This window comes from Oryzias latipes, chromosome 17 (assembly GCF_053564925.1).
Source record: "Oryzias latipes strain Hd-rR chromosome 17, Olatipes_Hd-rR_3.1".
Classification (NCBI taxonomy): Eukaryota; Metazoa; Chordata; class Actinopteri; order Beloniformes; family Adrianichthyidae; genus Oryzias; species Oryzias latipes.
Genome location: NC_136253.1, coordinates 8,655,032 through 8,679,810, shown reverse-complemented (window position 1 = coordinate 8,679,810; position 24,779 = coordinate 8,655,032). Strand labels below are relative to the sequence as shown.

At 43.3% G+C, this 24,779-nt stretch overlaps 1 protein-coding gene across 10 annotated transcripts in view; it reads left to right on the top strand.

The window, feature by feature from the left end:
- pde4ca (phosphodiesterase 4C, cAMP-specific a) overlaps positions 1-24,779 on the top strand; it is a 51,860-nt gene that overhangs the window by 5,644 nt on the left and 21,437 nt on the right. For 2 of the 10 annotated variants that reach the window (XM_011486151.4, XM_020710795.3), the window contains exon 1: positions 1,393-1,802. The exons of 2 other annotated variants lie outside the window; for them this stretch is intronic. In XM_011486151.4, coding sequence (XP_011484453.1) covers positions 1,531-1,802 — 272 coding nt within the window. In that variant the 5' untranslated portion in view covers positions 1,393-1,530. Of the gene's footprint in view, positions 1-1,391; positions 1,803-7,609; positions 8,556-19,348; positions 19,626-24,779 lie in introns of those variants that run through there. 6 more of the 10 variants (XM_078934350.1, XM_020710799.3, XM_020710797.3 and 3 more) reach the window with 5 other exon arrangements.

The following is a 24,779-nucleotide window of genomic DNA, read 5'->3' as shown; positions in this document are numbered from 1 at the left end:
ATTTCTCTGGTGTTGATTATCTCTAATCTGTTATGGTTCCTTTTGTTCATATTTGCTCTTCATCATCACACTGAGTTTTATTTGTGTGTTCAGAACGTCTGCAATCGTTCAGATTCATCCAAATTTGGCAGCTGGATAGAATCCCTTCATGCGTCTTCTAAAGCGTCTCATTTTCTGCAGACCTCAATAAATAGGGATGACAAATTCAGGTGTGTTTTTTTGTAGAATCCATTTCAGAGCTCTCATGTCTGTGGATGTCTGTCAGCTCTGTGACCAAAGTGTGAGCTCTAATACAGAAAATCTGAGCTTCTATTAAAGCGTTTTCTTTTCACAAACATGAACATTGACCACATAAACAGGACACTGCTTTCTGATCATGTTTAAACTTTCCGTTTCTTCTTGTTAGCTGAGTGGGGCTGTAGGCGGAGCTTAATGTGCCTCTAGCTTAACGGGGGTAGTAACGCTGCAGGAAGCGCTGATGCCCTGACACGTCATTTCATCTGGGAGGTGCACATGTGAGGACAGGCTTCTGTGTTCCTGTAAGCCCTGCCAGCAGCTCCAGCGTCGCGTTGCATCACAATTTACCAAACACAGCAGCTCTGCTGAGGCGGCTGCTCATAGGTTCAGGCGGGTGTCAGATGTTCAAGCCCCTGAGGTTATTTCAGTTTCTCTCTCCATTCTTGTTCTCTCTTTTTTGAGGTGAACAAAGATGTTGGCTCGCCGTGAGGATGATGATGCCTGCAGCCACAGATAGAGAGCGCCAACGTGACGGCGCCAAGCTAGCCTGTGTTTTTTGTCGACTTTTGCTTTTTTTGGTCAAAGGCTGCTCACATGACTCTTGGAGCATGTGAACAGCATGGGGAAGGACGCCGCTTCACAATGAACAGTAGCTCAGGAATCACGGAGAGCCACGATGGAAAGAAAGTGGGAGTGAGGAAGCTGGAGGCCCAAGCCTTGGGATTGTTCCATGTTTACAATTGCATGAACTCAGGAAGTGATTGCACGGCGGCCTAAAGAAGGCCAGAGTGTATATCTTGAGACTGAGCGAGGGGAGGAAGGACTGCAGTGGGTGGAAACCAAAGAACAGCAGGAGGTGGTGATCTCTCATGCCTTTCTCCTGCTGTAAATCAAACATCCATATTTAGTTAGAAAGAGGGAAGGCCCAGCATTAATGTCAACAAACATGGGGGAGGGATGAAGCACTCGTCCATCAGCAGTAGTCTGCAGTCCTCTCAGCCCCAGCATAAACTCTGGAACCAGGAAAAGGCAAAGGTTCAAATCCAAACCCATGCTAGATACGATACTTCCTTCATTTCTCCCTGTTTGGGAGTTTTTGACTGACAAACCTGCACTAGAATAAAAATGGAGAGGAAAAGACGGGGCCACATCCGTCAGAGGGACTGCAGGAACATGGAGCTGAGGACACAAAAGCTGCTCTGCCACATTCCAGCTCACAAAAAGGTCTTTGCAGCAGGAAGAAGCAAAGTGTGACCGGCAGAAAGTGAGTGATTTCATGCCGGTCGGTCACCAATGCAAGATATGAGTGAACTAAACTCTGACAGCTCTGAAGAGGAGCGGTCTGCTGTTGATGAGGAGCCACAGAACCGAGGTCCGTCCAAGTGGTCAGTCATTCAGCTCCTTCCCAGGTTCAAAGCAGCTTCAGCGGCTGGATCTCCACAGATCTCCACCAAAGACTCTCCACGGGGTTCTCCGCGAAACTCTCCACTGCTCTTCAGAAAGCTGCTGATGAACCGCAGCATCAACCTGCAACGGCGCCGCTTCACTCTGGCTCACACGCCCAGGTAGAAGCAAAACGAACCACATCACTGAGTTTGTCCAGGTTCACCTGGAGAGGGGCTGCTGGGGGGTGGCTCTGAGATTTGTATGCAGTTTGAAATGTATTCAGCTACCAGCACTGCAGGACTTCTGATTGTGAAGGGAGATTGGTCCAGACAGAGCAGCAGCTACGGTTGTGATGCATGCAGAGCCGCAGAGCACAGAGCTGTGGCCGTAAAGATGAACAGCTCTGGAAACGAATGCAGCAGTTTGTGTTTCGAGCTTCTATCTTGTTTGGAGGGCTGGACAATGGTGCAGTGGTCAGCACCATCACCTCACGGTAAGATGACCCCGATTCAAATCCTGGTTGGGCCTCTCCGTGTGGCGTTTGCACGTTGTATTCCGTGCACGTTTTCTCCAGGGACTCTGGCTTCCTCCCAAAGTCCAAGAACAGGCTTCATAATTGCCCCTAGGCAGTGCCGGGCAGCAGTTTGGGGGCCCCATGCAGACAATAACACAAGTGCCTCGGCAGCAACTGTATTCATCATTTTAAATTTTTTTTACCTTGGGTAAAAAATCTGTCAAATAACGTCTCCAACAGTCCGAGTTTTTTTTAATTCTCTTGTTCTTTATCCTGTTCTGTCTTTCTCCCTTTACGTTTGACAGAATTACTTGATTTCTTTTTTTCTTATCCTTTTTTTACACCTGCTCAGATAACTACAATTTTTTACATTTCTTTGAATAGTCAACAGAATAGTCCATTGCTGCAGAGGGACGGGGGCCAACCGAATCCTCTCACAAGAGCAGTCTGAGGGCATTTCAGGGATTTGATTATTTACAGTGGTGGACAAAAGCTTTATTACAGACTCAAGGTCCATTTGCCACAAAATGCACAAAACATAGATATAAAAAAAATTGTTAGTACCCCTCAGTTAAAGAAAGAAAGTCCACAATGCTCACTGAAATGACTTGAAACGTTCAAAAGTAACAATACATTAAAATTTATTGAAAATTAAATAATCTCCATAAGCCATTACTTTTGAGTTGTTGATTAACAGAATTATGTAACCCTTGTGCTAGGCACTTTACCATTGGGAGTTGGGTCATCTAGACCCACTAGACAGTGAGCTGAACCTTTTTTCTTCAATGATTTGTGATCTTCACTGGTGTCCATGGATTACATGAAATCTTTCCACCTTTATCCACCTTTGTCATGGTAGGGAGAACACGTCAATGGAAGGGTGGGGTCATTTAAGATAGCACAAAGGTTAAAAAAAACAAACGAATGAAATAGGAATGGACAAAAATGATGGTATCCATAACTTAATATTTTGTTGCACAACCTTTTGAGGCAATCACTGCAATGAAACGGTTTCTGTATTTGTCAATGAGCCTTCTGCACCTGTCCACAGGTATTTTGGCCCACTCCTCATGAGCAAACTGCTCCAGTTGTCTCAGGTTTGACGGCTGTCTTCTCCAAATGGCATGTTTCAGCTCCTTCCACAGATGTTCAATGGGATTCAGATCTGGGCTCATAGAAGGCCACTTCAGAATAGTCCAACGCTTTTCTCTTAGCCATTCTTGGGGGTTTTCGTCTGTGTGTTTTGGATCGTTGTCCTGTTGGAAGACCCATGACCTGCTGAGACCAAGCTTTCTGACACTAGGCAGCAGATTTCTATCCAGAATGCCTTGATGATATTGAAATTTTATTTTACCTTGAACAACTTCAAGACAACCTGTGCAGCAAAGCAGCCCCAAAACAGAACTGAGCCTCCTCCATGTTTCACAGTAGGGACAGTGTTCTTTTCGGTTTATGCTTCATTTTTGAGTCTACCAACATAGAGCTGATGTGCCTTACCAAAAAGCTCCAGTTTTGTTTCATCTGTCGAAAGGACCTTTTCCCAGAAGCTTTGTGGCTTGTCAATATGCATTTTTGCAAATTCCAGTCTGTTTTTTTAATGATTTCCTTACAGTGGTGTCCTCCTTGGTCGTCTCCCATCAAGTCCACTCTGGCTCGAACAACCACGAATGGTGCGATCTGACACTAATGTACCTTGATCTAGGAGATCACCTTTAATGTCTTTGGAGGTTGTTCTGGGCTCTTTGGATACAGGTCCAACTATCCGTCTCCTCAATTTGTCATCAATTTTCTTCTTCCTGCCACATCCAGGGAGGTTGGCTGCTGTCCCGTGGGTCTTAAACTTCTGAATAATATGTGTCACTGTCATCACAGGAACTTCAAGCTGCTTAGAGATGGTTTTATAGCCTTTACCTTTACCATGTTTGTCTATAATTTTGTTTCTAATGTCCTGGGACAATACTCTTCTTGGCTTTCTGTTGTCCATGTTCAGTGTGCTACACACCTTTTCACCAAACAGCAACGTGACTATTTGTCTCCCTTTAAATAGGCAGACTGACTGATTGTGGGTTTACCTGAGTTCATCATGGACAATTAGTTCTCAGTCTTTTATGGAGGTACCATCATTTTCGTCCAGCCCTATTTCATTAGTTTTTTTTTTTTTAATGATTCTGTAAATCAACAACTCAAAAGTAATGGCTGATTTTAAATATTTAATTTTCAATGAATTTTAATTTATTGTTACTTTTGAACATTTCAAGTCATTTCAGTGAGTTTGTGGACTTTCTTTCTTTAACCGAAGGGTACCAACAATTATGTCCACCACTGTATGTCAGAGTTAATTTCTAAAGCGAGTACATTAGTTTAGATCTTGGCAATCCTCTACCTTTGCCTACTGGTAGTTTGCCCCTAGAAGTGTGTGTGTGTGTATGTGTATGTGTGTGTGTGTGTGTGTGTGTGTGTGTGTGTGGTAGTAGCTGGGTTGCCCAAAGCCAACCCGTGACACCAAAGACAATAAAAGAGTTCTAAAAATGGATGGATTATGGCTGGAAATTTGTCAGAATTCAGCCTTTTCTGTTGTTTCAGTGTGCATCAGTTGTGATTTATTCTTGTGTGTTTGTTTTGTGTTCAGCGCTGTGAGTGAGGTGTCTGAGTGTAAGACATTTTATGAAGGATGGTGAAATAAATGATCAGTGAGTGAACATCTGTGACTTCTCACAGATTTTCTTAGTGTATTTGGCAACTTGGAGACTAATTTTCTCAAAAGCAGTTAGTGAAAAATCTGGCAACTTTTCTTGGCGTCACTGCAGACTTTTCTGGAGTTTGTCTAAAGACGTGCAGCCGCTGCCGCTGCTGCTGCTGCTGCTGCTTCAGGGGTCTGTCTTTGGGTATTTCTGTTCCACCATGACTGCACACCATGTCACAAATTCTGGAGCATACAGATGTGGATGAGCGGATGATCTGATGATCCTGTGTCTGTTTCTCCTTTAAAAAAATGTTCAACCCCCCCCCCACAAAAAAAAAAAACAAGGTAGAAAATGTGTGAACACAGCAAACTTTGTTCTTATCCATTTGAAAATATTTCTATATACGTTTTCGTGGAGGTACTGGCCTCCGTCCCTCCCAGGCCAGAGGTGATGGTTCATCTCCCAAACGTTCCCTGACCGGGGTTTGGGCTGCCGAGGCGCCCGCCTTTCACTGCCACCTAAACCACAAAGCACTGCTGACCTTCGGCCCTCCTGCAGTGCTGGTTTCCATTTTCCCTCATTTTTATTCAAATTTCCTGCTCTAATCTTTGATAAACAACACAAATGTTCCTGACATGTTCCACACGCGTGCACCGCTGGCATACACACCTGTTGAAACAGTAGCAGTGCTGGACGTCTCATCTGGACATTCAAACGCTGGACACCTTTCCGCTAGGATCTGGTGTATTTTAGGATGGCGTTGCACCCTGTCCGTGCCGTGACCACGCCGCTGTGCCGGTACCGTTAACAATACTGTTAAAGATGCACCTTATCGGCACAGTAAAAATGGATGCCGTGGCACCGGTATCAAATGATAGCCGTTTTGGTACCGCATCCTTGGCCACGGGACACTGTCCCACAGGCAAACATCCCAGACAGCTGAGCTCCTGGACTCTCAAAGCCGTCCACTAGGTGGCGTTTCAAACTGGTGAAAACATGAATTTAATCATGACAAAAGAAAGTATTTGTTCTGTAATATTCACATTTACTGCCATTTAAAGCTCAAAAACTTTAGTTTACAAAACCTAATAGGGTTGAGTTTAACTGTGTGCTGATCAGGATTGTGTCTTGGTTCTGGTGCTTTGTGACTGCTGTGAAACAGAAATCTAAAAAAATTAATAAAATAAAGCAGAAGTAAAACTTTAAGAGTAGAAAAATAAAGAGTAGAGATGGTCAGACTGACATCCAGAAAGTCGTTTGTTTTTCACACAGAGGTCGATGATCAGCTTGAAACAAAACAGACGTGCCGGTTCTCACCACATTGTTGTACTGCGGTTCATTTATCTTTGGGGCTCATTCCTCGTGATTCTATGTGTCTGAAATCACAGCAGACACTATGATGACTGGAGGATTTCATGGCGGGAGGTTGAGGGAGTGAATCTGAGTGAGTTTTTAATAAACCAAAACTAGAAACACCAAAGCTAAAATCCACTGCTGAGCAGGTTAGAGAAACTCGAAAACACTTGAATGGAGAAAAAGCAAGCTATGGAGCAGCACAGGGGGAAGGGAAGACAGGACTTAAATAGACACAGAAGAGACGAGACACAGGTGGAAACAATCAGGACAGATGGGGACCAAAAGGAAAACTCCAAACCAAGATACAAAACAGGAAACCTTTCAAAATAAAACAGGAAACAATTAAAATAGGACCAACAAACAAAGCAAAGAACTCAAACCGTAACCAAATAGAAATAGTTCTTTGACTTCCAAAACACATTATTTGCATGACTGTGAGGCTCTGTAAGAGGAAGATGTTTGGGCCGACATGAACTATGGTGAAGGGACCAGTTCAAATGAAAGAACGCGTTCAGGATAACCTGAAGGGTTAAAAATCTACAGAGAACGTTTTCATTTAAGTTTAGAAGCAGAAATTTGAAAAAAATGTCGACAAGTCCAGAAGCAGAACCTCATCAGTCTTCACTTTTTCCTCAGATAAAAGCATCATCTGTGCTTGAGAAGGTCATTTAATCAGAGTCCTCACACTGTAATAAGAGAGGTTTTTCTAACTTGAAGTAGTTCAATACATTAAATAACCAACCTGAAAAAGTATGAGCCCCTTCATCTTGCGTGAGACATTGACTGATATTTTCCTTTTCTACTTTCCTGTTATTCTGAGTGTCTGTTGAAAGTGTGAGTGTGACAGACTTTCCATGTTTAATGTAGAAAGGTGTCTGTTTTGGAAACTGGACAGCTTCAATGTCGCTGCAGAAAGGTTAGGCTGTTCAGGAAGTTTCTGTCTTAGAAAGCTAAAATGAAAAAGACTTATTGATGACGGACAAGGAAGAAGAATTAAACAAACCTGAGGGTTGAGCGGAAAGTAAAGGTCAAAGAAAGCTCACATGTAGAACATGCCCATGCGCTTCTCTAAAACACTGTCAGCTGTTATTTATGCCGTTTTCCACCTTAAACTGCGAGTCAAATGGATTTCAGTGAGTGTCCCTGTTTTCATCAAATCTTTTGTTGAGAACAGCAGATGAGCCGGTAAAACAACCTTTGACCCCTTTGCTCCTCGGTGTTTCAGGGCTCCGCTTGTACAGGACTGTAAAGGTGCGTCACAAACCACAGCATCCCATCACAACAAGCACCTTCCAGCACTGGTTTCGTCACAGCACGTCTGTGCCGTCCATTATGTACAAACACACCTGTTGAGTTCAGAAGTGGTGCATGCAGGTCAGCAGACACAGAGCTCAGCCGTGTACAACTATGTCCTTGTTTGTGTCTCTTTCAGCATCCAGAACCCCACCCCTTATCCCTCCCCCTGCCTCCCTCTGAAGGGAGATAGTGTTGTTTGTTGTTTTAGCGTGAGTTTGGTCCCACCACTCTCAGGAGAGCACAGCTCCGCCATGGTCGACACGGGAGCATCTGATTGGAGAAGAGCCCTGCAGCTGTTTTTTTTCCTCCACCAGGAATAACTTCACTCAGCTGCTGATGGTTGATCGCTCAGACTTGCTTCAGACGGGTGGTTTCCTGCCGAGGTGGATGGATGGAACTCCAAAGAGAATGGGGATTTTTCTGGAATGACTGAACTGTTTAAGTTCCTGGATCATTTGGAAAAATTGAAGAGAATTAAAAAAAGAGAAGAAATATTGTATGTTGATGCATCTGAAAGAGGACTGAATGAATGAGCACTGACAGCCAACACATCCTCTAGTAGTAGGGTCTAAATCTGGCCCCTCACCTTCCCTGTGACTGAGATGATGTGCTGATCCGGAGTCTGTATGGTCCGTACTCTTTGCCTTTTAAGGTTCATCCCACCCACACATGCAACAGACTGCAGCTTGATCCTCACTGATTTCCTACAATCTACTAAAACAAATGGACATATCTTCATGTAGAGACTAAATCATTACTTTGTAATTTCACGTCACACTTTGATGCACTTTGGATTTTCTCTGCTCCTGATCTTACGTTGTGTTGTAACCTGGAGTTTGCATCTTGCATGTTTTTCAATTGTTACTCCTGGATCTTCTCATCATCCTCTTGAATGAACTATTCTGGTGCCAAAAAAGTTAGATGGACAGCCTCTTTCCTTCGACACTGACTTCACTGACGACACAAAGGCTCATCGTTTTCTCCTGCTGATTTTTTAAAGAAAGTAACAACATGAATAAGGAATCCCGTTTTTCCCGGAAGATGCACGGCAGCTTCTCCACGCGCAGACACTCCTGCATTGGGTAAGTTTCTGATTGTTTAGGGAGAGGAAAAGCAAAACACGTGTCTTCAGATCTGACTGGACAGAGGCTTTTACTTTGAAGGAACAGATGTGTCAGGACTTTTTGGAGCATGTTTCTCTGTGATATTTGTTCACAAGCTGCTGTTTGTGTGACTGAGGTTTCTCTGTTTTTAGAAGGGGAAAATAAGAATTTTTTAGGTTTCTTATTCAGATCTAAATCAGAGAGAAGTCCATTTGATGACCTTAAAATTGGTGCAAATCCCCCCCCCCGGCACAGAACTTGAATGGCCCCGGTTTGTTTATTTGTTGGTGAGTCTTGATCTTGGCGAGCTGCTTGTGTTTGTGTATGCCATCTATGACCTGACGCATTCCTGATCTGTTTTATTCTGATCTATGAAGTACAACGGCTTAGAATCAACACAGTATAACCAGGATCCAACCATTAGATGGGGAGCAAGGAACCGCTTCGTGCTGGGTTTATTATTATTTTATATCAAGGTTACCCACATTCGGTGTGCAGATGCATTCTGTAGTTTTACAATAATATTAGTGTAAACTCAGACACAAAACGGTATTTGCCATTACTTGGAGAACTTGGAGATCTAAGTGTTTTGTTGGTGCGTTTGAGCCAGTTTGAAATCAACTGAAGTCTGGCTTTTCTTCACAAGGTGGCATTACTGAAGGGTTAGCTAAATGTTTGGGATTTGTAGATTTTGCAACAGTTTCAGTGGATGGAGTGATGGTCATTTTCCAGGTTGTGCCACAGCTTTTTCCCCCTGTGCAACGTTAAGCCAGTTACAGTCCGTAACCCTTCTGGTACTTTACCTTAGCACCCATCCCCGGTGCTGCCCCGCACCAGTGCTGCAGGTTTCTGGGTTGTCGGGGCGCGTGGAGGGTCACAGACAGGAACCAGGGGAGCGCAGGTGTGTCTTGCTGTTCCCTTGAGGCTCACACAGTGTCATGAAAATGGAATGTACAATCGTTGCATGTGTGGTGTATTTGCTATACTGATAGAAGTTGCAGCTCTTATGAAGTATGGGTGATGCTGTCGCACGATGTCCTCACGCCACGCTCTATGGGATTGAAAAATAGAAAAGTCCATACCACCTCCCTGAGGACGTGACTTCAAACTAACACACCTTTGGGCGACGTTGAAGTGTTCAGTATGATCTGCCGCTCGCAGTGTGACCGTGGAAAAATGTGCATGACCATTTTCCCTATATGGGTTCACCAAGCGACCTACGACCTTGATATCTCCTGAGGGCTACCTGCACCATTTCTGCCCGTATCTATCCGTGAGGGCAGCTGTGACTAAGGCCTTACCTCACTTTCATTAACTGCTTGCTTAACCCTTGTGCTATCTTAGATGACCCCCCCCCTTGCATTGACGTGTTCTCCCTACCATGACAAAGGTGGATAAAGGTGGAAAGATTTCATGTAATCCATGGACACCAGTGAAGATCACAAATCATTGAAGAAAAAAAGGTTCAGAGCACTGTCTAGTGGGTCTAGATGACCCAACTCCCAACGTTAAAGTCCCTAGGATAGTACAAGGGTTACCCAAAGGGTGTATTCGTCCATTTATTCATCCATTTTCTAAATCTGCTTCATCCTATTTCTGGGGATGCAGGAGTTTATCCCAGTCACTGTCGGGCTAGGGCGGGAACACGCTGGGCAGTTGGCCATTCCTTCCAGGTCCAAAAGGTCATTGTCAGAGAGACATTTTTCATTCTTTGACTTTCTTTCTTAGTTGGGTTGTTAAAGGGTTAAGGATTTGAGTAATTGATGAGTACACATAAAACTTATATTCAACCTAATTTCACTCAGAGAACTCATGCAGTAAAGAAGATTTATTTCCATATTTTCTTTTAGTTTGGCATAAGGCTCCGTTCAGATACATAAAACAAAAATCTCAGTGGAAAACATCGAGTGTAAAATTACCCCTAACGGAGCTCACAGGTGGAAGGAGGGTGGAGCAACAAATGGAAATGGATGAAGAGGGCGTAGAGCGCACACCTGGATCTTTAAGTAGGTCGCAGAACTGGTGAGTTAATTGGGCTGAACCACCCACGGGGAGGAGTAAACAGGTAAACGCACTGTTGAGCTGCCTGCTTGAAATTCTCCCAAACTCGTTCATTTCTGTAAATAAACTTTAAACTATAATGGTCATATTTTCATTCTGCCAGTTTTTCGGCTTGCATTCCTTTTCTGGCCTGTTGAGTGCTCAATCAGCCGTGTGATGTCAATTTTAGAAAAACTTTTTATGAATAATCTTGTTACTCCTAGATTTCATTTAAACAATTCTCTAAATTTTAAATCGGTGGTATGAGTAAGACATTACTCTGGAATGTAAAACCACTGTATGCATGCACAGATTTTTTCCTTTTCTGCAATGCGCATGTGTAGAAATGCCAGCTGTGTGTTAACATCAGCTCTATAAGTAGATATTTTATCCGTACTGTGGTAGCAAACACGGGTGCAGTTTGAGGGCAGTCAGTGACAGGTCTGACATTAACAAGAATTGTCCCACAGAAAAGTTCTAATGACAAACTACAAGAAACTGTTAAGACCGCCGCAATGTCACCAAAGACACTTTTGACGACGTAGGGAAAACATCAGGACCAAAGACCACGGCAACAGTTACCAAGAACTTTTCTGTCAACGGCAATGTATGTAATGACTAACTCAAACATCAATAGCAAAGATGAGTGCAAAGCTTGGAATGCATCTAGGTAACAATAGAAGATGTTATTCTTTGTGGTCCATAGATGTAAACAAACATTCAATCAACTTGTTCAGTTGACAAAGACAGTGGACCATAGACAGAAACCATGGACCAAAGACATACACAGTGGACATATAACCAGAGGTAGAGCGGTTGACCACTGATCAGAAGATCACAAGTTAGGTCCCCCCTGCTTTCCCATGAGCCAAAGTGTGCTTGGGCAAGACACTGAACCCCACATTTCTTTTGATGGTTATAGGTTGGCTCCATCAGTGTGTGAATGTGTGTCTGTGGGTGAATGGTCTGTAAAGCGTTTTGGGCCTCAAAGGAAGGTAGTAAAGCACTATAGACACACCATTGACCATTTTTTGGAATAAATGGAGAGGGTAATATGGGTAATATGGTGCTGTGAGGAGGAACCGCCAACCATCATTTGAAATAGAGAGAGAATTAGTGGGACTTCCATGTTTTTTGTTTTGCTTTTTCCCGTCTTGGTCAGGCAGGACTGCCCCCATGTGAGCAGTCTTTAGAAGTGTCTTGCTGTTTGGTCTGCTCCAGTCTTTGGTTTATTTTTGGGAGAGCTGTGTGTGAAAGTCCACTGAATCAAATGAAATGGTAAATGTAAATACTTGTATAGCGCTTTTCTACCTTTCCCGAAGGCCCAATGAAGCAAACAAAACTCTCATTTCCAGTTCTTTTGAATCTTTCTTCCACTGTCAGGACAGCCCACAGTGTCATTGTGCCTCAGTCTCTGACTAAAGTTGGGTTGGAGAATAGAACCATTCTCCATTGGCTCCATTCCTGTTTAGTGGTTGCAAATCCCTCCATTTCTTGTTGATGCCACCCACCTATAACTCAGTCCACCACTGCTTCAGAGTCACCATCCGCTCTCACCAAACACCAAATGGAGACTGTTTATATATTGGGTCTGGAAAGCAACCTATACCTGTCTGAAGTGGATGTTGACAGAAGGATTCTATGCTAACTGTCTGAAACCACTTTAGGATTTTTATCTTAATACGCATGTCCAGCTTGTGTTGCAAACTGTTGCAGGGACTAAGTCCATGGACCACCTTGTGACACATTACTACAGTATAGTTTTGTGTAGTGGTCTTGAGCCCCCGTGGACGAAGTTTTTCTTATGACATTTGCTGCTTTTCATGTGTTTTGAGTCTACTTCTTGTACCTGAATACCTTGAGAAGATTGGATATTGGCTCTTGAATATGTTTTGTATTAAAAAATAAATCTTTGTATGCTGGAGCTTTTAGGATCTTTTCATGTAGACCCCAATAATTCATTCTTTTTAGACACCTTGTTAAATCGTATCAAGCACTAGAAATTTTCTTAGAGGTATATTCTTTTTGTACAAAGCCATAAAAATACCTGAACTACAGTCTATTGACTCGCTGAAGGAATACAATGTTGTTAGGAGTTTTAGTGCAAAGTTCTTTGTAATAAATCTTTCTGAACTTGAAGGCATGCGCCTCCTGAGCGTCATCCAAACTCCTCCAGCCATGAGTCTTTTGGATCATATGAGGAGATCAAAGCAGGTGATGTTAGACCACAGCCAGAAATAAACAAGAGAAGAGCACAACAGAACAAGCCTCCATTCTCTCCTTACCTGTTTTTCTGTCTCTCAGCTGAGAGAGTCACATTTTAGAGCTTCACATCAAGGCCAAAGTTCAAACCCTTTCCTCCTCAGCAAGTCCTTGAAATGCTTTTTAAACGTATCAAATTTGGATGAGCAGCATGTTAAAAGTGTTCCTGTCCAACAATGTACTTAGTAGACTAAAGATATTAGAGCTTTTTGACACATTTTGAAAACCTTTCAACAGTTTGGAACAATAGGCGCACTTTGCTCTTGTGCGGCACATTCATGTACACAATAGTGTGTCTTTCTCGACAGTGACGTCTGTTGTACCAAGAGTACCAGGACACGGTTCCCTCCAGCCGGCCCATCCACAACCTGTGACAATGCACAGCAAACATGGCTTATTGCGACGTGTGAACAGCAGAGAGCTGCTGTTCCGACACAGAACGGAGAGCTTTTAGCGCAGCATGAGCACACGGTGGATTCAGACAACACAGACTGTAGAAAAGACAGTATGAGCAGAAGCTATGAAGGAGAGATAGGCGAGGCTTGGGTTACTTTTAGCACAGCTAAAGAGCCCGCCAGAAAAAGGATATTTTCACTGAGAGACCTGAGTGATGCAATGTCAAATGAAGAGACAAAACAGTTTTCTCTGCGCAAAAACAAAAGAAAACAATCCAAAGTTTCAGAAGAAAAAGTGTCAAGTAAGGCCATTCCACCAAAGGGCAGCAGTGTCAATGCCAGAGGCCCTAATATAGCTGCTGGCTGCCCCTCTCCAAGCACACACCCAGATTCGTCAATAGGGCCTGTGTGCGGCTGCAGCGAGCCAGCTGCTGCGTGCGTCACTGCTGCACTCCCTATTTTCAGCATGACTGATTTCCCCAATCGCCTCCAGAGCCTCATTGATTCCTGAGCAGTAACCTGGGACAGCATCAGTAAGCAGCTACACATAAATAATATGTAATCAACTAAAAATACCAAAATAAAGGTTGACTCAGTTCACAACTGTATTTGTCAAATTTAAAGTTTATCTTCGATGAGGAGATGCTGCCTGTCTTTGAACACACAAAGTGGATTCTTTCTCCACCATCGATTGATCATGTTCTGAAACAAAAAAACACATTTACAGCACAATCATAAAGTTGCACACAGTTTAACTGTTCTTCATCATGGTTGAATTACATTTTACTATATTTTAATTAAGTTCTTGGAAAATGCTTACCTGTGTGTTTTCTGACCAGATGTGTGGTCAGTGTGTCAATGTCTGGTTTTAGGTCCTGTGCTGAGGCAATACGTAGAACAGCGTGGAGGTTGTCGTCTGTGATCTGTGAGGCGTGATCTGTGCTTGTTTTTGTTCAGATTCATTATGGAAAAAAAATCTGTTCACACAGATGGGTGCTCCCAAACATGGATAGGACACCAGCAGCATGAAAAAGTCTCAGGAAATGAGGCTCTGACAAACAGGAAAATAGACAAGATTGTCCTGTTTCGCTTGCCACATCCATAAGACCAGTTTACACTGGAAAGCCGTCATTGTGTCGGACATTTTCGTTATGAGTTGTTTGCGTCCCTGCAGCTTCTGATTTAGCTGGGCAAGATGGTCGGTTAAATGGCGTATACTTATGTAGCTCAAAGCGCATTCCAGTCACAGACCCATTCACCCAGTCACACACACATTCACACACTGGTGGCCGCTCTGCTGCCAAACACAGGTGCCCGCCTACCACCAGAGGCAGGGTGGGGTTCTGTGTCTTGCCTAAGAACACTTCGACTCATGGGTGTGCAAGGCGGGAATTGAACCTAAAATCTTACGATCATGGGTCGACCCCCCTACCGCTGCACCGCAGTTGCCCCGGTTATGTTACATATAAAAGCAAAGTCACACAGCCACTGTGGATCTGACAGTTAAGAAATGGGGTTTTCTTTACTCCGCATAAAAAGAGGAATTTCTTCCCTGAGCTCAAAAATAGCTTGAGGACTCTGCTTCTACTCGGCCACCTTCCTTCTGTGTGGTATGGCACATCCCCGTGTTCCGAGCCCATCTCCAGCAAAATCTGCTGGGACTGACGGCCGAATGAAGTTTACTGTTTTCATGACTCGATCCCAATGTCCTCCATCCCCAGCACCTTCTTTACGCCTCTAATAAAAATTGATAACTGTGCTGTTGTCCGTGCTACCTGTGCTTTCATCAAGGGCTAATAAAAAGCTGTGTAGCTGCATGTCTCTTCGTTTTAAGATTTTCTGCTAGTTCCTTCCTCCGCTAGTTCAGCCCGCGAAGGTGTTTCTTGATAAACTGACATTTTTAAAAGTCTGTAACTGGTCAGGGCACACCTGCTCACAAGCCTTCAGCATACACTGCTTTAAAAAGGCCCCCCCTGAAAAAGACCTGGAAGAGTGGGCAATTTCTTCAGCCACAATGAAGCTAGCTTTCACTGTGGCCTCGTTTTTGGGTGTTGATTTAGTGAACCATCTCTGCTGCGACCTCAGTTTGCCTTTTAATTCTTGGGCAATTTGTTGCTTTTATTGAATGCCGGCTTTAGTGAACATAGCTCCATGTTAGGTATAAAAACGCAGACTAAGATTGTACTCTTTGACAACTGACACAACCTCGTAACACAAAACACATACCAGTCCTTCTCCTTGTCATGGCAAGCTAGGCGAGACAGACCCAGGCGCTGGAACCTGGAAGGAAAACACAGGTGAGTAAGATGGTAAGTATTAGTTTTAATTTGATTCGAAGTAGCTTGGGATCTTGATGTGGCTGGAGGCTGGAGTGCAACAGGTGAGGTTGCTGGACGTAGCTTGTGGCGTGGCTTGAGGTTCTTGGAGTTCCGTGAGGTTCTTTGGCTCAGGTAAACAGGTGACTCAGGTGTCCACTCGTGATGTGAAGGTCCTGAAGGCGAGGCATAAACAACGTTAGACGAGACCATGAGCACATGGACTAGAATAAACATGAGACTAGACTAGGCACCATCTGGGGCAACGAACTGGCGATGAATACTGGTTCTGGATCTCCTTTTGAAGGTCTGGTGGTTGATGAGATGAGTGGACACAGCTGAGAGGAATCAGAAGCCAAGCAGAGAGGGGAGGGGGAGGAGAGCTGACAGAGGCACCGTGACACAAACAAGTATTCGCCTTCCCATCTTTCTTAAAACAGTCTTCCGTCTGTGTCAATTTTTGTTTATATTTATTTATTATTTTATTTATAATAAATAACATGACATAAATGACATAAATATTATTTCATTAATAAATAAATAAATGATTATAAAATAATATTTATGTCTCAATTACACTCGTTGGCATGAATGTGGAAACACTGCATTGGCGGTAGGCCGTCACTACGCAGCTATTGTAGACAAAAGGCATTGTGGTCAATGTAGCTTTTGGACGAAGCATGCTCTTAATTTATTTTTTGATATTTATTTTACAGGGACTAGTAGCTCAATGGTGAAGGGTTTGTCCTTGAGATCCGGTAGCGTGGGTTCGAGCCCGGAGTCAAATACTTATTTCCGAAAAATAGGTGGGCTGTTAGACCCAGAACACCTTAAATCTAGGTCAAAAAGATTAGCCAAAGCACTGGATCGTGTAGGGCAGGGGTAATCAGGTTAGGTTATATGGGCACTGTTTAAGTCCTAATGTGTAGTTGCCCAATCTGATATTTCAAGTCCGATTCCCTATAGATATGAATAAAAACGCACCAATTTTTATTTCAAGAATTTAAAAACTTTTATTCTCTCGCGGGCCACATAAAAAGACACAGCGGGCCTTGAGTTTGACTCATGTGCATAAAACCATCAAAATATTAGGTTTGTCAAAAAGAGTTTAGTTAATTGCTTTAAAGGAAGGAAAGAAAGTCATGTAACTCCACCTCTGTTCAGCTTGACTGTACTTTTTGTTTATTTTTTACATAAATGATTATCTGGTTTTTGACTTCTAATCAGATATTTTTACTTTACCAACAAAAATTTAGGTGGTTAAAAAAGATACAATTATTACAATTACAATTACAATTGTGACAATTACAGTGTCACAGCTGACTAGGTTCCACACATGTATATGAAGTTCCATATTGTTTTTCTGCCGTCAGACTGACAGCCGTCTAAAGTATCTGCGCTTTAGCATCCGTGTTTGTCAATATTTGTTTGCGTTTTGCTTCTGTGATCAAACGCTCCTCAAAGTTTTCCATGTTGCTGACTCCAGAACTCTGGTCTGGTCCGGTGGACCATGTGGTTCCTCACCCAGCTGTTCTGAACTTTTTGCTGATTCTTAAGAATGTTTTTTTTCTTTACTTTAGCCTTCCTTCTGGTCAGATGGTCACACAGATAGCTAGAGATGTTTTCTTTGCTTCATTAGAGTTAGTTTCTATTTTTTGATTCACAGACTTGATGAGGGTTTCTGGTTTATCCCAGTCTAAATATATATTGAAAAATATTTTTATGAACATGTGTTTTACTTTTGCAATTGGTGAAAAGTAAAATATTCTACAGTAAATTTTCCTCCATTAGTTTGCAAAAGTGACTTTAGCCAGAGTGCAGCACTCCAATCATGTCTTTAAATCCTCTTCAACCACAGACAGAGGTCTCATTCCTTTCAGAAACATGTCAAGGATGCTCTGTGGAAGTGTTGGAGCATCTCTGGCGTGCACTGGCTCCTCCCTACTCTACACTCAATGCTGCAGACCAGAATTTCGGGCTTCCAGAACGCCAGTGATCGCGCGTCGCTATGCTAGTTTTTAGGTCAGGCCGCGACCTCTACATCCAAATGAGGCGATCATTGATCACAAGCTGACAGTTGAACCGGTTGAACCTTTTCATGCTGAATCGCACCAAAGCAGCACTGAGACCAATCGTAGACTCAGATTAGGTTGTGACGTGTGGGTGGCGTCCGCTTCAAAACACGGAATTACCAGTCGTTGTAAACATGATCATGGAGGAAACATTAATAATTGCAGTTTGTCGGATTAGTGACTCCAATACGAACATTTCTAGGAACAGAGCTGTTAAAACAAAACGTCTGGAGCAAGATTTGAAGGATTTGCACCACTTTGACTTTACGCACCGAACCCCTTCCTGTTGCAGATGGGGGACGAGCGCTGATGAACAGTAAATACACAAAAGAAGAAGAAACTTCTTCCAGTCGCTTACCGCGTGTGTGGTGCTGGTCCGTGTGTCCAACACCGGCTGGATGCATGTTCATAAACCATGTAGAGCGCGTTCTTGAACGCACCACACGCGGCCGGTGTGAATGCAGCATGAAACGTACAGTTGTGTCTCTTTCTTCTTATTCTTGGGATGACGCCTCCTAAAGATCCTGTTGTGCTTTGGGATCCCAATAACTTTGTGGTTATAATCATTTAAGGTGACAAAAAAGCAACGACGCATCGACAATACCAAATTAGCATCAACAATTATTCATAGTTGATTAGTCAACTCTGTCAATAAAAAATTAACAGCCTTAATGAACAACATCATTATTTCTTGTAGAATTTAAGCAGGTTAACAAGATGACAATTGCAGGGTCAGAAAAGATCTGTTTTGTGAAACTATGCAAAAAACCCACAAATACAGTAATCATTTTTTGTGATTAAACCCTGGTGAGGGTGTCCCGCTTCACCCAACAGCTGGTTCAGCTCCAGCAACCTACACGAAAACAGTAAAGTGTGTGTAAAATATCTTTGTTTTATTGAACTTTCAGTGTTGATTCCTTATCCGATTGGAGTTCACAGAGTATCTTCCAGAGTCGTCATGTGTTCGTTTGTTCGCTCTTTTCTTCCTCTTTGAATGCAGTCGAAGAAAACACAGATTTATAATCACAATCACACACGTCTCAATAAACTGCCACCAGCTATGGCTGACCTTGCACGCATGTCAGTGTGTGTACACGTGGAGAGGTTTGTGTGTTTGTTCTAAGCAAGCTGTATCCCAAGAGCTACTTAATGTAATACCCTATCTGCCAGTCATACACAATATGTATATACACACACACACACACACACACACACACACAAGTGTACGCTCTCCATCTGGAGAGGATCACTGAATCTTAGCAGAGTTGTGTAATAACTGTGTGTTTGACTTGGGATGAGGGGTAGGATGGGATGAAGGCTCCACTCCTTTTTTAAGCCCTCCTCCTGAGTCTGCACTTGACTTCTCTGCTGCAGTGATGCACATTTATTCATCCACACACACACATGTGCACAAGCATGCATATTATGTGTGTGAATTAGTGTGTGATTGTTTGTGTATGTGTGTATCTGTGTGTCTTAGAGAGAGAAAAAGATGAAGAGAAGCAGGAGAAAAAGTAAAGGAAAGGTGTCTGCTGGCTGTGAGGAAGGAGAGAATCACTGAAAGACACGTAGAGAAAGGAAAGAGAGGAAGAGGAGGGCAGCAGTTCTGAGCCACATTTAGAAGCAGGGGACAGACAAGAACACGAGGGACCGATTAATGTGGCTTTGCTGAGAGCGGCGAGAAGAGAGACAGACTGCAAGAAGACAGCAGCTCAGGCTGTTGCCTTGTCATTTTTTCAAGCACTTGTGGACTTGCGCGTTTAAAAAAAGCAGCAGGTATTGATTGAGCTTGGAGCCGGTGTTCCCTCCTGCCAAAGGGATGAGAAGTGCCAAGAGGCCACGGGCAGCCGGACAGCCCGGCAGAGGGGGACACTCCAGGAAGCGAACTGGACTGAGCAGAGACCAGACGGGCCACATGTTCAAGACCAAAAGAGGGAAAAGACAGGATCCAGAGAGAAGAGGATGGTGAGAACGAAAGGAGGAGGCTAAAGAAAGATGAGTGTGCCGAAGGACTGTGGGGTTTTTCTCTGTGGAGCTGAGTGGGAATGCGTGGGGCTCCCCCAATGCTGTCGACACACCCACTGACATCACCCAGAAACCCCGGCGGTAGCAGGCATCCCATTCACCCTTAGTGCTCTTTCCTCAGTCTTTTCTTTGGGTCCAGAGTCATTCTGTTGGGACCAAAGCTCAGTTTCTGTATCGTAAATAGACTTAAAAATGCTAAAACACAAGATCCTCAACTGTGGTTTTATTTTCTTCTGTAGAAATCAGACCACCCCCCTTGCTGGAAGAATGTGGAATTTGGAAATGCATGAAGTCTTTCACGTATGTCCAAAATCCTGTTCCCTCCACTGGATCCACTTTTTACTTCAGTGGCTGATTGTAGAGAGTGTAGCTCATCAGCCACGTGTTGAAATGAAGAGTCTGGATGTTTGTACTCAGGTTTTTTTATTTCACTTTCAGTCAGGAACAGTTAGTCTTAGTTATAGTTAGTAGTTACACCACCCAAGAGTAACTCAGCTTCTGCATTTTTAAAGTATTAGTTACTCAGTGTCATATCAGTGGTATGTGTTTCCTGGCCTGCCTGAAAACATAACAAATAACTTTGGCGCCATAGTTTAATCAAAGTGACACTTCTAGTTTGCTGGTATAATTCTACCAATGAAGTTCTGTTGTCTAATTATAATAGAGAGAAATGTAAATATTTATTTATCGGAATCATTCAAAACTGCAAAAAGCTCAACAGAAATATTAAGAATATTAACTTGACATAAGCTGAACGTAAATTCTGAAGACACACGTTCCGGTACTTTCTGAACGTTTCACAGCACGGAGGGGAAAGTTCAGCTCTGGATCTCTGAGTGACTGCGACTCATCAGTGGGTCGATGTGCTCCACAACCACAACTGGGTCCGGTTCTGTGGGAGTCACCGGGCTGTAAAATCCACTCTGTGCTGTTCTGATGCTTTGTCCCTGGAGCACACGCACGGTGGTCCGTGAGACAAAAAGTTTGGGTTTGGAGCTTCACTTCACACGGACGTTGGCCTTTTTCATGGACACGGCATACATTTGACGTAAACGTTTGCTCATTTTGTTTCAACTAAACGAAAATAGCGTTGATATTTGCTGCCTTTTTCGCTGACACTTCCTGTTGTCTGGATCCTGGTAGCCGCACAGCTTGGAGAGCGTGAGGATGGCCCTGCCCACTTGACTCCCTAGCCGATCAGGATCTTGAATGACCCGCCATTACTTAACCTACAACGCCGTCAGTGGCGCCGTTCTACTTAAACGGCATTATTTCTTTGAACAGTTGGTTTAATGCGAGTAAAGGAGGGTAAAGAATAAGAGCAGAACAGAAATGGTCTGGAGTTCTTGAAGATGCTTCTATTTAGCCTGAAGTGTTTGCTATTGTCTGTGGTGCAGGAGTGAAGGTAGGAACTTTGGGCTACTGCTGGTCAGCCTGTGTTTGTGCTAGTGATGGCCAATTGTACCTTCACAAGTGGCATTAAATGTTGATACAGGTCAGTGTTTCTAATGTCAGCTGCTGGGGCTTGGGCAGTTAGAGGGGCAAAAGAGATGGAGGGGAGGAGCTTTGATCACCTGGTGATGACATGTCAGCCCTTTACTCTCTCATTAGCACACATACTGCAGCATTGAAACGAGCGATAGCCCATTGCTCACAACACCTAAGGCAGAAAAAAGCGTTCTGTTTGTCTCTTGTGTTTTTGAAACGATGACCACAGCCTTTTCAACTTCCAAAGCACCGCCTGCAGTCCTGCATCCGGTTGAATGAATAACAGTAGACTATTCGTTTACTCCGGGTTCTTCCACGGTCTGCCAGAAAAAGTCATTTTGGATATTTATTACTACAAATGTGCAGACTGGGCTGCATGTACTGTGTGTTTTTAACAAGGGTTTTCTGGTTTGTGATGGACGTAGAACTTTTTTTGTGAGTATTTTTATGCACACAAAATCTTATTAACTAAGAGTTACAGTCTTAAGTGGATTTTTTTAGTTCAGAGTCGGAATTTAGGTTCATACTTTTCATCATCAGTCTTGACTAAAATGTTCCTTGTGTCATTTATTTAAGCCTTAGTCCCGACTGTCCTTGCTGGTGGATTTGGGCACATCTGTGCAGACACGCAGGTGGCTCCTACGCAGTTCTGAAGCTTGTTGACCATCCGGTGAGCCCGTAGTAGAAACTGCTGCACATGCACATTTTTTTATGCTGCGGGCGTCAGGTGCTAGTGAACACTGGAAGAACACGCGACTATACGAAAGGGGGTGAGATGCAGGCGTGTCCTGCACACTGCAGGAAGCACGTTGGTGCTGCACATGATCAGATCACGTTCACCGTTTACCGAAGAACGCAGCCTGGCTATTACAAATGAGACAATTAGACAATCAGAGCATAATTTGTGTGGACATCTCATGAATGTGACTACGCATCACGTGCATGCAGCATAGCACTCAGTCAATAAGGAGGCAGCGCGCACACCTCATTGGAGTGCCACATAAAGGGCGCTGTGCGACATCATCACCCGTATGCCATAAGAATGTGTAACTTAAATTATCCTGACAAATATTTCATGATGCACTTAACACACACACGACAATGGTCCGTTCCATTTCCATGAGGTGGTTGCACAAACCTCAAGGGAACTGCATGACACACCTGCGACCCTTTTAAAGGGCCAATATCCTGCTAAAAAAAATTATATTTTATATTTATATCCTGCTTTTCTTTAGCCTTTCAGAGTAAACTATACCCCTATATGTGATCATATGTTACCTTCGGAACACTAAAGAAGGATTTTTGTAAATCAAATATTAATTATTTTCAGCTCATTTTCCTACCAGGAAGTAGAAACGACAGGATTGTTTCAGAGCAGCGTGTCTGTGATTCTCCCACAGGATCAAACATCTGAACTTTTATAAAGGCGGATGTTCATAATGTTCATATAAAGGAAAGAGTTTAGCCAATCACCGCTAGCTCCACTGAGAAAGTGGGCGTGTCTGTTAGTCTGGGGGCAGGGCTGGCAATGCAGACTCTTCCTGGAAGGGGCGGTTCCTCACATTGTGATGTCACAATGTCAGAACCCACTCTTTTTTGTGTGGGTTGGGAGGGGCCGGTGGTCAGAGAGCAGGTTTTTAGAGGAATCCTCACATCAAAATACCACTTTGTTTCAGATGTTTTAGTGAGGAATGAAAATGAACACCTAAAAGCTCAAAAAGTTGGTTTTACATGATACAGGCCTTTTAAGATGCAGACACTTCTTTTTCAACCCTTTACTTGCACAGACAACCCAGAAATCTGCAGCACCTGTATGGGGCTGACCTGCACAGGTGCACGTGACTCGGGCTATGGACAAACTGCATTTACTCCACCTTTATATTCTCTATTCTCATGAAAAAGGACTATCCTGCTCCTACAAATATCTTGAATAAATGGTTTAGTGGGTGGAGCTGGTTGCCTTAGTGTAACTAGTCCCCCCTCCGGCTGTGTCACAGTTCAGGCCTGGGAAAGGTGACTGACGGTTCAAATGACAACTTGACCCGGTTTCCAGACCAATCTCACTCTTGCTTCCCTACTGTCTTTCTGTCTACCACTGCTGTATTTATTGCTCCACACTTGGGGTAGACATTACTGTGATAGCCCATGACCCAAAAACGGTGTGACGTATCATAATCACTGGCAGGCCACCGTTATTACACGTTTTTTTATCAACCATGCATGTAAATAAAACACACAATGAAACCCGATTCCCTGGAATGTCGACTCTGGTAGAGAGAAATCAGAGAAGGTACTAAACATGTGTTTGTGCGTGTGATGGTTTCTGTTCTTATAAATGTGTGGATGTGCAAGTCTCGACTCATTTGAGTCCCAGCGTTTATATGAAGTTGTAGGATTAGCATCGACATACTGATCTATTTTAGGCCAGAAGAATGCACGTCTTTTAGAGTCTCCTTCTCCAAAAGAAGGAAAAGAACAGCATCACTTTCCAAGATAGCATTCCAACTAACAGCAGATCGACCTTTAGAAATTGATCAGACATTACTTCATTGATTACCAGAAGCATTAGTTACCACATAAAACAAGTGCATGTGCACATGGAGTCAGTGACACTCATCCCTTGTAATAGCTGTAGCTTGACAACAACAACAACCAGTTTGGGCCAGTCCGTGAAAATAATGTCTGACATTAAACCGGTTCGTGGCCTGAAAAAGGTTGGGGACCCCTGGTCTAGAGGATTTCAGGATTCCTTCTGCTGGATGGAGATGCAGATTTCATCTCTTAGCAGGACCAGGACCCTGCCCAGTTGAAGGATTGAAGATGGACATATTCAGAAAATAGTTTACTCTGAGCCATGTGTGTCAAGGATTTGAATTCGGACACAAAAGCAGGACGGCAGAAGTTTGAATCAAAATAAGGATCCTTTAATCCTAAAGAAGGCTCTTAAACTCGTGAAGGCCGAGGTGAAACAAGTAGAACGATCCGGTGACAAGTGAAACACAAACAAGAACTTATATACACATCATAAATTGAAAACAGGTGGTGCCGGTGAAGACCGGGGTAAGTTACCTAAAGAACCAACTGAAGACTAAACATGAGTTAACAAAATAAAAGCCCGAACCCGGAAGTGAGACACAAATGAACCGCCCTGGCCCCGGCTCCTGACAATGTGATCTTATAATCTTTGTATTTATCTTTTTGCAAAAACTGAGTAAGTAAAAGGGAATTTCTCCACATTATTCTAATTTTCTAAAATCCCGTTTATATGGGTTTTATGAGTTGGGACCCCAATTAATATAAAAATAAATACTTGAAATCAATTAAACATACAATTAGTCTGAAGAAATAGGTAAAAAACATTGTGTTGATTTTTTTCTAAATGATGGATTGTTTATTTCTGATCTCATGAAGTGCAGCTGTTTTCCTGCATTACCTGCTGTCTTTATGTCAAATACTGACACCAACTAAACCACAGGCAGACAAAGAATACATTGATGGGAAATAAAGACATGTCATCAAAATGTCTACAATAGTTCATAAAGAACGACATCATTAGCATGAGCTGAAGAATCTAAAGGCACGTGATGATCCTGGTGTTGCGCATTA